At 41.7% G+C, this 12600-nt stretch overlaps 1 protein-coding gene across 7 annotated transcripts in view; it reads right to left on the bottom strand.

The window, feature by feature from the left end:
• The window catches only part of TMEM161B (transmembrane protein 161B), an 85421-nt gene that overhangs the window by 15572 nt on the left and 57249 nt on the right, over positions 1–12600 (bottom strand). For 6 of the 7 annotated variants that reach the window (XM_075932182.2, XM_075932183.2, XM_075932185.2 and 3 more), the window contains 3 exons: positions 7208–7348; positions 3023–3136; positions 1668–1842 (listed from right to left, as the gene is read on the bottom strand). In XM_075932182.2, the coding sequence (XP_075788297.2) occupies positions 1668–1842; positions 3023–3136; positions 7208–7348 (430 nt within the window). The remainder of the gene's footprint in view (positions 1–1667; positions 1843–3022; positions 3137–7207; positions 7349–12600) is intronic. The other variant, XM_075932184.2, reaches the window with a different exon arrangement.

Below are 12600 nucleotides of genomic sequence, written 5' to 3'. Positions count from 1 at the left end.
AACCACATCTCCCCTGGGACTGACTAACATGCTGTAGCAAGGCACACTCAAGTACTTCTCTGCAACATGAATCTATACCTCCCAAATATTTACACATTCTTACAAATTTCTACCCACCCATTTGGCCACAGTAACTTGACTACTAAAAGAAATAATTATTGACTGATAACAAGATGGGCAAGTAGTTGAACGTCCAGACTTGCAAAAGTGTCATAAAAATATACTGAACTGTATCATTTAGCTCTTTAAATAAAATCTTAAATGTTAATACTATATATATTAGTATATAGCTCATTTTACAGTTTAAAGAACTCTGCACATTTAGTACATTATACAGCCATATAATCTTATTTTTGCCTCTGTGGAAGTGGGAACATAACAGCACCTTGCTTCTCCTAACAAAACCTAAGATTTCCTCTGTGCACACCACAAGTCCATATCACTACTCAGTTACACACTCCATACACATTTGCAGAAGTCTATGTCACACCATTCATTTGAAAAATACAGTAACTGATTACCAAATATGCTGGACAAAATGTTTAAGATAGGTATAGTACTGTGATTGTCTATAGGGACAATTCCTTAGGACAGCGGTTTCCCAGCTGCTGGGCCATGAATTCCTGGTTGCCTGGCCACAGGACACCACCAGGCCACGCCAATGGCTTGAACAGAATGGCATGGCCTCAGGAGCAGGCGGATGGGGGTTTGGAGGAGGTGATATGGAGCCCACACTTCCGGATGTACCCTGGGCTGTTGGTAGAGACGGCAGCCGTGGGCTGGATGCTAGATTTCACCAGCACTTCTGGAAGGGGGGGCTGAGTGGGTCTGAGCAAGAACACAGTGTTGGGTGGATAGGGTGGGGCATTGGGAGGTGTGTTGAAGCTGCTCAGCCATTGCCCACCCCGTGCCCTTTCTCTGGACTGTTTATGGCCATGTTGGCGGCAACACATGTTGCCATGGGAACTTGGTAGCAGCACCTCCTCCCAGGCTGGCCACACAGAGTCCTCCCTGCTGAGGTAGCTGCAGCCCGTTCCTGCTCTGGTCCCGGTCCCATAGGAGTCCATTTTATGGCTGCCACTAATGGTCCTGATTGTGAGATACTCAGCTGGAGAACTGAAAATAACACAAATTTCTTACACTGAGAAATAAAAGTGTAGCTGGGGGGGCTCAGGGCTAGGGCCTGGGAATATGGGGGGCGCAGGAGTGTATGACGGGCTTGGGGCAAAAGGTTGAGGGAACAGGAATCAGAGCAGGGGATATGAGGTTTGGTGGACCAGCAACATCGTATTTGTATATTTGTTGCATATGTAAATAATGGATATGCAGATAAAATGTTTGCCAGTCTACAGTATACAAAAAGGTTGGGAACCACTGCCTTAAGACATAGATCAAAGGCAGGAAGAATTTAGCTTGTATAACTGTCACGTGTGGGAAATATCAGTTCAACTGTGCATTTTCTGGGGTTGAAGGGTTCTCCCCTTGCAATGGGAGCCTTCTTGTTAAAATGAGTGCACTTGGGAAAACTCTCAGTTCATGACTTGGCTGTGAATTCTGAGCCTGTGGAAGGGTAAAAGGGAAAGGCAATGTTTTGTGCCCAACAAACTATGTTAAAATTTCAATGTAAATCAATTCACACATTTATCATTTTTGTTCTATTCACATACCATTTTCTGCAGATCAACTGTACTTATTCTGCCAGCCTCCTTTTTCATCTGATCCACACATTTCTGTGCTAAATTAAGGTAGGCTTGCAGGTGTTTGCGCATCATGGCCAACCGTAAAGCACACAACAGGATAATTATCCACAATCGTACTGTATCAAATGTTGCTTCTGACATTCTGTGGATGAAAACAGTATTACACTATTCTCCAAAAGTCACTCTGATGGAAATATTTAATAATTAATTGCATGACTCATATGCAAGCAATATACAATTTTCTCTTCTCCCTTAGTTGCTTACGCTTCCCTCACATGCCATGGCACGAGCTCTACATAAAATATGCAAGTGGTTGCAAAATGAAAAACTTGAAAGTTCTTTAGTATTGAAAATTTTAAGAAATCTAGAATAATAAATAAAGAATTATGTATTCCAAATGCTTTAAGATTTGGAATCTTCACTAAACAACTGTAAAATATCAACTGAATTACAACCTAATGGTATTTTTGGCCTCTAGCCAGGTTAAGTGTCACTGCAATATTTTCTAATTTAAAAAAGCCACACTAAATAAAGTTTTTTAAAAAAAACCCTAGAAATTGTAATTAAATTAGTGAGTGATCGTACTTAGATAGCTTTATTTCTAGAAACAAAAAGAGTAAATAAAAATTTTCAAACACTTTTTTTTATAACCACCACCACCGTCAGCTATCATGGTAAAAATAACAGAGTGACTATGCAGACTTTCTCCACCACACACATCAGGAAACATAGGGTATGTCTACCATGGAGACCACACTAACGAAGTCAGATAGTGTAGATGCAGCCTACATTACAGAAGGGGTTTTTCTGTCAGTGTAGGAACGCCATCTCCTGAAATAAAGTTAGCTCCCACAGCCACAATGCAAGACAATATCCCAACTACAAGGAGTGATTTGATTAGCAGCACAGTGATTCTATTAGAGTGATTGGACTAGCATCTGATGAATTATGCTAACTCAGCTGCTGCATCCCGACTATATTAAACACACTCAGGTGTCAGCAGCATTTGATCTTCAACTCATGCCCTCAACAGGCCAGCTCATTCAAGCTAGGTACTTGCGTATGCACAGAGTTGGGGCAATGATACCTATAGCTTGGGAAATACTACAGCGAAAAAATGAGCCAGGCCTATACTATAGCTGTTTCCTAGGGCTATAGTGAAATTTCTGCCAAGGCCTATGCCAGGGATTCCTTCCATGGCCAAAACCATGGATTTTAAGACCCCTTTATGGCACTACAGCCCTTTTACATGGCATATAAATAACAGAGTGGGGATGAGGAGTCTGATCCTAAGACTTTAGAAAAATATTAAAGAACCTTACAAAGGTACGCTCTCTTTACCCAGTGGTGGGTTCATAATGTAGTCTTTGGTAATTGGTTTTACCCACAATAGGACCATAAGTAAAGGTGCCAGGAAGTTTATATGCAGTAATGTTCTGAAAGAAAAGAGAAAAGGAAAAACACATTTAATATACAACTATTACACCAGTAATCTACATTTCTCTAGCCCCAAATTGTCAAGAGTAATGAGGTGTGGCAGATTTTTTTTAAATTAGTATGAGCGAGACTGAGTATCAATGTTTAATTTTAAGTACTCTTCAATTTTTATTGTTTTAAATTTTCACAGTGGCAGAAACCTTGAAGGGGATCAGACAATTATTTAATGCTAGCAAACACAGAGATAAAAACGTAAAGCTTTACAACTCTAAAATACAAATTTGTTAACATCACGTCAAAATACACAAATATCGTTAAATAAAACTCAATCTGAAGAAGTCATTTTCTGACTTTGCCTATTGCAAAGTTCAATCATTGATGGAAATATCTTTTCTTCAGTTTGTATGTACACTGAAATTATTTTTTACTGCTATGTCAGTAAACATCAAATGTTTCCAAGCCTAAAAATGTGGGCATTTCTTAACTGAAAAGGAGGTAGAAATAAGAACATAATTGCAATACTGGGTCAGACCAAAGGTCCATCTAGGCCAATATCCTGTCTTCTGAGGCATCTGACATTGGCCACTGTCAGGAGTGAACAGAACAGCTAATCCTCAAATGATCCTTCTTCTGTCATTCATTGCTAGCCTTTGAATAAAAGAGGCTAGGGACACCATTCCTACCCATTCTGGCTAATACACATTCATGGACCTAACCTCCATGAATCTATCGAGCTCTTTTTTGAACCCTGTTAAAGTCCTAGTCTTTACCACATCTTCTGGCAAGGAGTTCCACAGATTGACTGTGCACTAAGTAAAGAAAAACTTCCTTTTGTTTGTTTTAAACCTGCTACCTATTCATTTCATTTGGTGACCCCTAGTTCTTACATTGTGGGAATAACTAGAAAACTTTTCCTTATTCACTTTTTCCACACCAATCATAATTTTATAGACCTCTATCATATCCCCCCTTAGTCTCCTCTTTTCTAAGATAAGTTTTTTTAAAAAATCTCTCTTCATATGGGACCTATTCCAAACACCTAATCATTTTTGTTGCTCTTTTCTGAACCTTTTATGCCAATGCCAGTATATTTTTTTGAGATGAGGCGACCACAGCTGTACACAGTATTCAAGATGTGGGCGTACCATGGTTTTATATAGAGGCAAAAAGATATTCTCTATACCTTTATTAATGATTCCTAACATTCTATTTGCTTTTTTTAACTGCCGCTGCACATTGAGGGTGTGTCTAAACCTCGTTTCACGAGGCATACCTGCACCAGTCGACAAAGGATTCCTTGTAACCGGGGTGCGTCCAGATTGCCCCGATCTGCCGACAAACAGCTGTTCATCAGCTGGTCAGCAGAACGCGGCAGCCATTTAAATTTAAATGAAGCTGCAATTATTTAAATCGCGGCTTCATTTCCCTCTGCCGATCAGCCTAATCTACATGGCTCCATCGACGGAGACATGTAGTTTAGACACACCCTGAGTGGATGTTTTCAGAGAACTATCCAAAATCACTCCAAGATCTCTCTCTTCAGTCGTTGTAGCTAAATCAGTCCCCATCATATTGTATGTATAGTTGGGGTTATTTTTTCCAATGTGCATTACTTTACATTCATCAACATTAAATTTTATTTCCCATTTTGTTGCCCAATCACTTGTTAAAGTTCTGGTCTTCACAACATCCTTAGGCAAAGAGTTCCACAGGTTGTACGCTGCATGAAAAAAACCTTCCTTTTATTTGTTTTAAACCTGCTAACTATTACATAGGAAAAGGTTTCATTTTTTCAGAATGTTTACGGGATTTTAACAAAGGAATTGGCTAGTGCAATTTCATGATTAGATACTATGGTGAAAGGTGAATTACTTAAGAAATCACTTATGTTACACAGTAACATGATACATGCCAGCCGTTATACAGATCTACACGGGTATAATGTATGTTTAATCTAGGAACTCAGTATCTCAAACTGATAATTATGGATAATATTCACTATCCTTAGTGTCAGATAAATAATGTATATGAACATTTTTGTACTACTGAACACACACACACACACACACGATTAGTTTGTTATCCACAGAAAAACAGGGAAATAGCAATCATTTCCGACAAGTCAAATTTCCCAATTTTGTATAGTTTTTCTTAATTGGGAACCTGACTTAACCCTATGTGATATTTGGTACTAGCATCCAATTGTAAATACTCAGAGAAAAACAGTACAACAAAGATAGTACAACATTTCTAGTATAGCTACTTTTAAACATATTGGATTCAGTGCAAATTAAACTGAATGGTTAAAATAAATATAAATTGTGGGAGTGCAAAACAAGAATGATTTTTTTTATTTTTATTTTTTTAAAGTTACAGCCCATTCTCAGGACCTTTCAAAAAAATTAATCTCAGTACTTGATTGTGCACCATTTAAATAAAAATATTTCCATTAATTCAGTAGGTACAGCTACGGCCTTATCAAATTCATGGCGGAAGACCAGATTTCATGGCCTGTTATGTGTTTTCAGTGCCATGAATTTGGTAGGGCCGTAGGTATAGCATTAGGTATTCGTACCAGTGCACCACTGAAATGTTATCAGAGCCAGACTGCCCATATTCCCAGCCCTTAAAAAAGTGCTACAATATTATAAAGGAGATGATCAGGTACATAAAATTGTATCCTAAAAATATCACGTCACTCAATTAAAACTGATACTAAATCTCTGAAAACCATTTCTATTTTCAGAAGCACCTCATCATGCAGTCTGAGTAAACCACTGGTTTAGAAATAAAGCAGTGCTAGCTATGCAGTGTTGCTAGGGAACACTACAGCATCAAGAAGCAGCTCAAAGCAGTTCAGTAGCTTGTGAAAGGCTTTTACCTGCTCTTCTGCTTATTTAAGTCACAATATTAGGTTAGTAGACTAAAATGTATAGAGGGGTGGCAAGAGTCCACTTTTGTTCACTGAAGTAGTGTGAGAAAGGCTGAAAGCTCTCAAAACAACCTGAGGAAAAGGGGTGGACTAGGAGGAAAGGAGTAAGGATAAGTACTCCTAACCACAGAACACACACACATACAAATGGTGCTCCTGAAAGAAAATTAAAAGGACTAGCAAAATTAAACATTAAAAATAGCCATGCAAACAATTTTTTTTATTCTATACAATGTCACCAAGAACAAATATAATTAAATATTAGGACAGTCCAGTCCAAGATTTTCAATAGGGATCAGATACTCAGAAAACCCTGAAGTTTTGTTTAATATATTTAAATCTCTCATTTTTGAATTTGAGGCTCTAAGTAGATAAGACGCTAGACTTGAAAATGTGGCTTTAACCTGTAGTCACAACCCTCTCTCGCCAATTAAATAATTTTAATTGTGTAAGTAGCATCATAAATAATTAGCCACTTTCCTATTCCAACTTTATTGAAAATGACACTTGCATTTTATTTCCATCATTGAAAAAGATGCTACTCTATGCCTGCTGCAGTTTGAACTTGATTTTCCTACATGGTTTCCTAACTGCAATGTACTTAATATGCAACAAACAATAAAGTTGCCAAGCTTCAGTTAGAGGTTTAACTCAGAGTTCAAGAAAACCGGGAGGTATTTTTTTTCTGCTTGGTTTTTGTTCTGCTTTCTTTATTACCCTCCTGAAAACACTTCTCCCCATACTATGCCCTTTCTGTATGATGCCCCTAATCTAGCAATTGGGGAAGGTGCACAACTGAAACTGGCAGCTGTGCTCCTTCATCTTTATTTCCTTGTCTGCCTAAAAATATGATCAAAGTGAAGAGCTGAGGACCAATCAGTCTGATGCTGATATATGAGAAAGGGAGAAAAGAATGCTCCTATATTGTCTCTCCGGTCATCTAGTGAAGGACAGTACAGGGAAAGCAGTTACTTTGGGTGATGCAAAGGAAGCTGGCAGGCCCTCTGAAAGACTTGAGAAAGCAGGTAGGAAATGGTCCTAGCAAATCACTATTCTCTCACTGGAAATGAATTATATTACTAGTTTGTACATAAATAAAGATATTCAGATGTATCTATGTGTATATATTTTCTCTTACTGTGTTATTTTTTCAGTTGCTAAATTCAGAGCATCCAGATGCATTTGAGCCAGTCGCAAGCCAGGGAATGTCAAAAAAGCACCAATAAGTGAACAAAGAACAGCCAGGAACAATTTGAAGGTTAGTTTAGACACAGGACCCCTAAAAAAAGGAAATAAACATTTTTTTGAAAATTTTAAAGGAATTTTTTCTGGACACTTCATCCCATCTCCCCCAACAGTTGAAAACAAGCAAACAGAATAAGATATTCATTCAAGATTTTGAAGAAAGCAGTTTAATTTCATCTTCCTAGGATGCCAAAACTGACTGAGCTTAGAATTACTAGCAGTAGATCCAGCAACTTAAAATAAAAACTGAGTAAACCTACGCAGGCTGTACATTTTAAAAAGAATAAAAAAAGAACTTCTATGCAGAAAAATTAATACAATCTTCCAAGAAATATATTTTGCACGTTTGGCACTATGCAGATAGTATTGAGAGAGACAGATATACCTAATTAACAGAGAAAAGCTGAAGTACATTAGCCATTGTTTTAATTTATATTATTGTGCTTGCATTCAACTTTTACCCACTAAGTAGCACTCAAATATTTTCAACTACTGATACTCTAGTTACACATCACCATTAGATAAATGGATAATTAATATTCACTTTATCTTGGGAGAATATGACTTTTTAAATTATTGACCCACAAACGTAAAATGAACAAGCAAAAAACTAGAATCAAATATTTGATCTTTCTGCACCCGTCTTCAGGATTATGTAAGAATCACAGACCTAAATGATGCAATACTGATTACTATTAATAGGTGGCAACAAAGAATAGAGACCCATACAATAGAATTTTAGTAGATACATTCATAATCCATCTCATTTAACTCCCAAGAGATGCCATGACCATGCAATCACTGCCTGTAAATTGCCAAGACACTGCAGTGAAGTTCAAAAGGGAATTAGGACAGTCAGGCACTAACTTGAAAATTAATTAAAAAGTTAGGAAAGCACGATGAGAATAAATCACAGGGAGGATAGCTTGCAGGTCAGGAAATGCAAAATGTTCAACAGAAGCTATAATAAAGGTTGATTTACTTTAGACCCACAGTCCTCAGATACCTCTTCCCAAAAATGTTGTATTAATATGGTTGTTGAAAAAGAAATTCAAAGTCATGGTCCCAGAGCCATCACAATTCACTTCATATATACATACTGACATCCTCTAAACATTTGAAAGCATGGACTAACAAAACAGATATATTTAAAATATTACATGCAAAAGAGATTATTTTTGATTGTGTATGTAAGAAACATCACTTAGATTATAGAATATGCCTTTGTCAGGCACATAAAACCTGGGTATCCTAAAGCAAACAGATCATACTTGCACAAGAAGCAGTTCACAATAACCTGAACACAGAATTAGATGCCAAAAACCAGTTACTTACCTTTTCATAACTACTGTTCTACAAAATGTTGTTGCTCATGTCAATTCCATCCTAGGCATGTGCTCACTCACATGCACAGTTGCCTCAGATTTTTGCTTTAATGGTATCCACAGAGCCAGCCCTCTGAAGCACTGCACTCATGCAACGGTATATCAATCACCATCGGCCCTATGCCCTCTCAGTTCCTTTTTGCTGGCAACTCTGAAAGAGGTGCAGAAGAGCAGGTAATGGAAAGGACATGAGCAATATATCTTACAGAATAACAATTATGAAAAGATAAGTAACCTTTTTTCTTCGAGTGCTTGCTCATGTGGATTCCATTCCAAGTAACTCACAAGCAGTATCTATGGAGGTGGGTTTGAAGCTGACCACGTGGCAACATGCAGTACTGCTCTATTGAAAGCAGCACTGTCCCAGTTAAGCACATAGTGGGATGTGAAAGGTATGGACCGACGACTAGGTAGCCACCCCATAGATGCCCTGAATAGACACTGGGCTAAAAAGGCTGCTGAAGAGGAGAGTGGGTAGTGACGATTGTTGGGGGCATCACATTCATTTGATCATAACAGTAGCAATTGAGGCAGTCATTCATGAACAAAATCTTTGAGCAGAAAAAGGGTGATCTTTCATTTGTTAACTGCAGCAACAAATGATTACATGGATTTACAGGATGGCTCGGTCCTGTCAATGTAGGACAGAGCTCTTCTGACATCCAGGGAATACAGCCTATACTCCTTCTACAATTTATGTGGCTTCAGAAAGAAAACTGAAAAGCAAATATCTTGGCTTAACGGAAACAGAGACCACCATATGAAGGAAAGCCTGGTGCAGTTTTAGCTGGAGCTTACTTAAGACCATGTAAGATGATTCTAAGATGAGCGCTCGAATCATGGATAGCCTATAGGCCCGTGGTCACCAACCCGTTGAGCGCGAGGCTCGACCAGTTGATCGCGAGGCGTTCGGGTCCCTCCCGTTTCGCCTCACCCCCAAGAAGCCACACTACCTACCTCCAGCGACAATAGGGGTAGTGCCGGCTTCCTGCACGGTGGACGGAAGTTCTGCAGCTGCGCGCCACTTCCAGAGGTTCCGGAAGTGCGCTGACTGCTCCCCTCCCCCAGGTCTGCGGCATGCCAGGAACTTGCAGAGGGTGGGGGTAGTCCCCAGAGGAGGCGCATGCTGGGGCTTTCCTCCTCTGCGGGAGGGGGGAGTTGGCCCCGGAGGAGGCAGGCACTGGAGCTTCCCTGCTCTGCAGGGGGAGAGCCCCTAGAGGAGGCAGGTGCGGGGGACTCCCTGTCCTCTGCCCCAGCAACACCCTGTCCCCTACCCCCACTGGCACTCTGTCCCCTGCTGCAGAACCCTATCCCCTGCCCCCGTGGCACCCTGTCCCCTCTCCCCTGTCCCCCACTGGCACCCTTCTCCCTGCCCCACTGGCAACCTGTCCCCTGCTCCAGCACCCACTAGCACTCTTTCCCAGTACCATGTCCCCATCGCCCACCAGCACAGTTGGGGCCACATTAGTGAGGCTTGGGTTTTTTTTTGGAGAAGTTACTTTTTTGCATCTCACTTGTGTGGGCCCCCAACTGACTTTTCTGCGGGTCAGTGACCCTTGCCTCAAAACAGGTTCCCTGCTTTTCTTATAATTAAAGACAATGCAGAAACTTTTTGTGTTTGACATAGTATTTTATTTAAAAATGAAGCCTGGCCAACAAACCCCCATCTGTCTGAAGCATCATGACACTCCTGCACCGCCCCCCAGACACTAGATCCAAGCCTATGATACACTGGACCCCCCTGTACTAAGCCCCTCACATACCCCAACCCAAACTCCTGCACCCTCACATCCAGAAGTCTGTGGCTTGCTTAGTACCCCAACCCTCCATCTGACCCCAACACTCCCCAACCTGAAGCCCTCTCCCCAAGCCAGTGTCCCCTTCTCCACCTCCTCCTGCATCCAAATTTCCTCCCAGAGCTTACACCTCTCATGCCTTCCCATACTCAAATTCCTTATTTCCACTCCAGACCCCACACATCCTGTCTTAATCCAGTGAGAGTACGGCTAGACTGCAGCTTTTCCAGGATTCCAGAGATATCCCTGAAAAACTCTTCTGCATCCAGGGACGCATTTGTTCTTCCGCTTTTTTAGTGGAAGAGAAAACAAGCTCTTTCAGTAACCCCTGCATTCCTCGTTCCACAAGGAATAAGGGGGCTTCCAAAAGAAGGGGTTTTTCTGACATGTGGTCCAGTCTAGACAGGCCAAAAAAAAGCGGCAGTGTAGAGTGTATAAGGGCTGGGGATAGCAAGTGATGGAGAGAAGGAGAATAGGGAGGGCAGGGCTGCAACGAAGAGGTGGGGGTTTGGGGAAAGGATGGGGAGGTAGATCTTGACTTGTTCTGACATTTAAAAAGTGATCTTGGGTGTAAAAAGGTTGGAGACCACTACTATAGGTTGACATACAGGAGAGAAGGAAGCCAGATGCTCAAAGGGGAACCAGTGAGCTGTGACGGCACCAGACTTACATCCCACAGAAGAACAGGTGCCCTGACTCTAGGCCGTAAAGGAATCTGGACCCAAAATCCTGAGAAAAAAACCAACCTGCCTTTGAGCATTCAGAAGGTTGAGATGGCCAACAGATGGACCTTGATTGATGAAAGCAACAAGCCATGGAACTTTAGATACAGGAGGTAGTCTAGAATGAGCAGCAATGACGCTTGCTCCTTATCCACCACCCAGCAGGTGAATCACTTCCTTTTTGCCAGGTAAGTTGTCCTGGAGAAAGGCTTCTACTTTCCAAAAGGATTCACTGGGCCTCAGTCAAGCATTGCTGCTCCTAGATGTTCATCCAAGTGCAGTCAAGCTGTCAGATGTAGCCCCATTAGGCTTGGGTGCAGAAGACTGCCATGGGTCTGGCAACAAGTCCATCCTGGACAGCAGCCAGAACAGGTTCACAACTGAGAGTGCTGAACCAGTGTTGGCCCAGACATGCCAGCACCATGGGCTGGTACATGCCCAAAGAATGGTGCCATGGCCTCAGAGACCAGAGCCATGGCCAGAAATAGTCTCATGCTACAGGGGATCACTCTCAGAGATCTCCAAGGTAATGGTGACTGGCACCTTGACAATCTCTGGCAAGAGGTCTATTGCAGCTCTGAATTTCCAAGTGTCACAGGAGGGAACCATGGTATTGGAAACCTCAGCCAGATGGCCAGAGACCGAGGCTGCAGTACTGGACCCTTGGCATGTCAGAGGGAAACATCTGTGGTTAGGGGCCTGTTCCATTGACTTCGGGAGTGGGGTCCAATACCTGGTTTGGTTCTCTGTACCGTTGTCTTGATGGGAGCCGCTATGTAGTCAGGCATCTGCTATGCTTGTTGGCCTGACTGTTCTTTGGCCACAGGGCCTACTTTGGGCACAGAAGGCCCTGTGATGGGCCAGGACCTCCTATCACTCCCTGGAGTCAGAGGCGGGTTCCTGGCTGCACTAGAAGGTCCAGCCACAGCAGCATTCCTGAGAGAGACTGTTGTAGGCAACAGGCCTAACTCAGATCCTTTGCCTAAAGCTGTTGTGTGATGCCAAACAAATGTGTTGACTTAAACCACTTCTTCAGTGCCATAAAGGAGAATTCTGCTGGGTGGATCCTCGTGTCGGCAGCACACTGTGTGTCAACACTGAAATACTGGAGTCTGAGTTAAAGGGTTCTAAGTTCCGGATTGACAAAGCCCTGGTTGGGATGATTTAGTTAGGGTTGGTCCTGCTTCGGGCCAATGACGTCTCTCCCAGTCCTAGGATTCTATGATTCTGTGATTCCATGTTCGGATGCCGGTTGTAGAGCAGCCTGCATGAGAAGGACCCTCAATCAAATGTCCCTCTCTTTTTGAGTTCATGGATGAAAGCTTTTGCAGATCTGGCACTTGTCCTTTCTACCGAACTCCCCCAGGTACTTCAAACAGCTTT

The sequence above is a fragment of the Pelodiscus sinensis genome, chromosome 6, assembly GCF_052426305.1.
Source record: "Pelodiscus sinensis isolate ZL-2025 chromosome 6, ASM5242630v1, whole genome shotgun sequence".
Classification (NCBI taxonomy): Eukaryota; Metazoa; Chordata; order Testudines; family Trionychidae; genus Pelodiscus; species Pelodiscus sinensis.
Note: the sequence above shows the minus strand (reverse complement) of the source record. Positions and strands in the feature narration are given on the sequence as shown.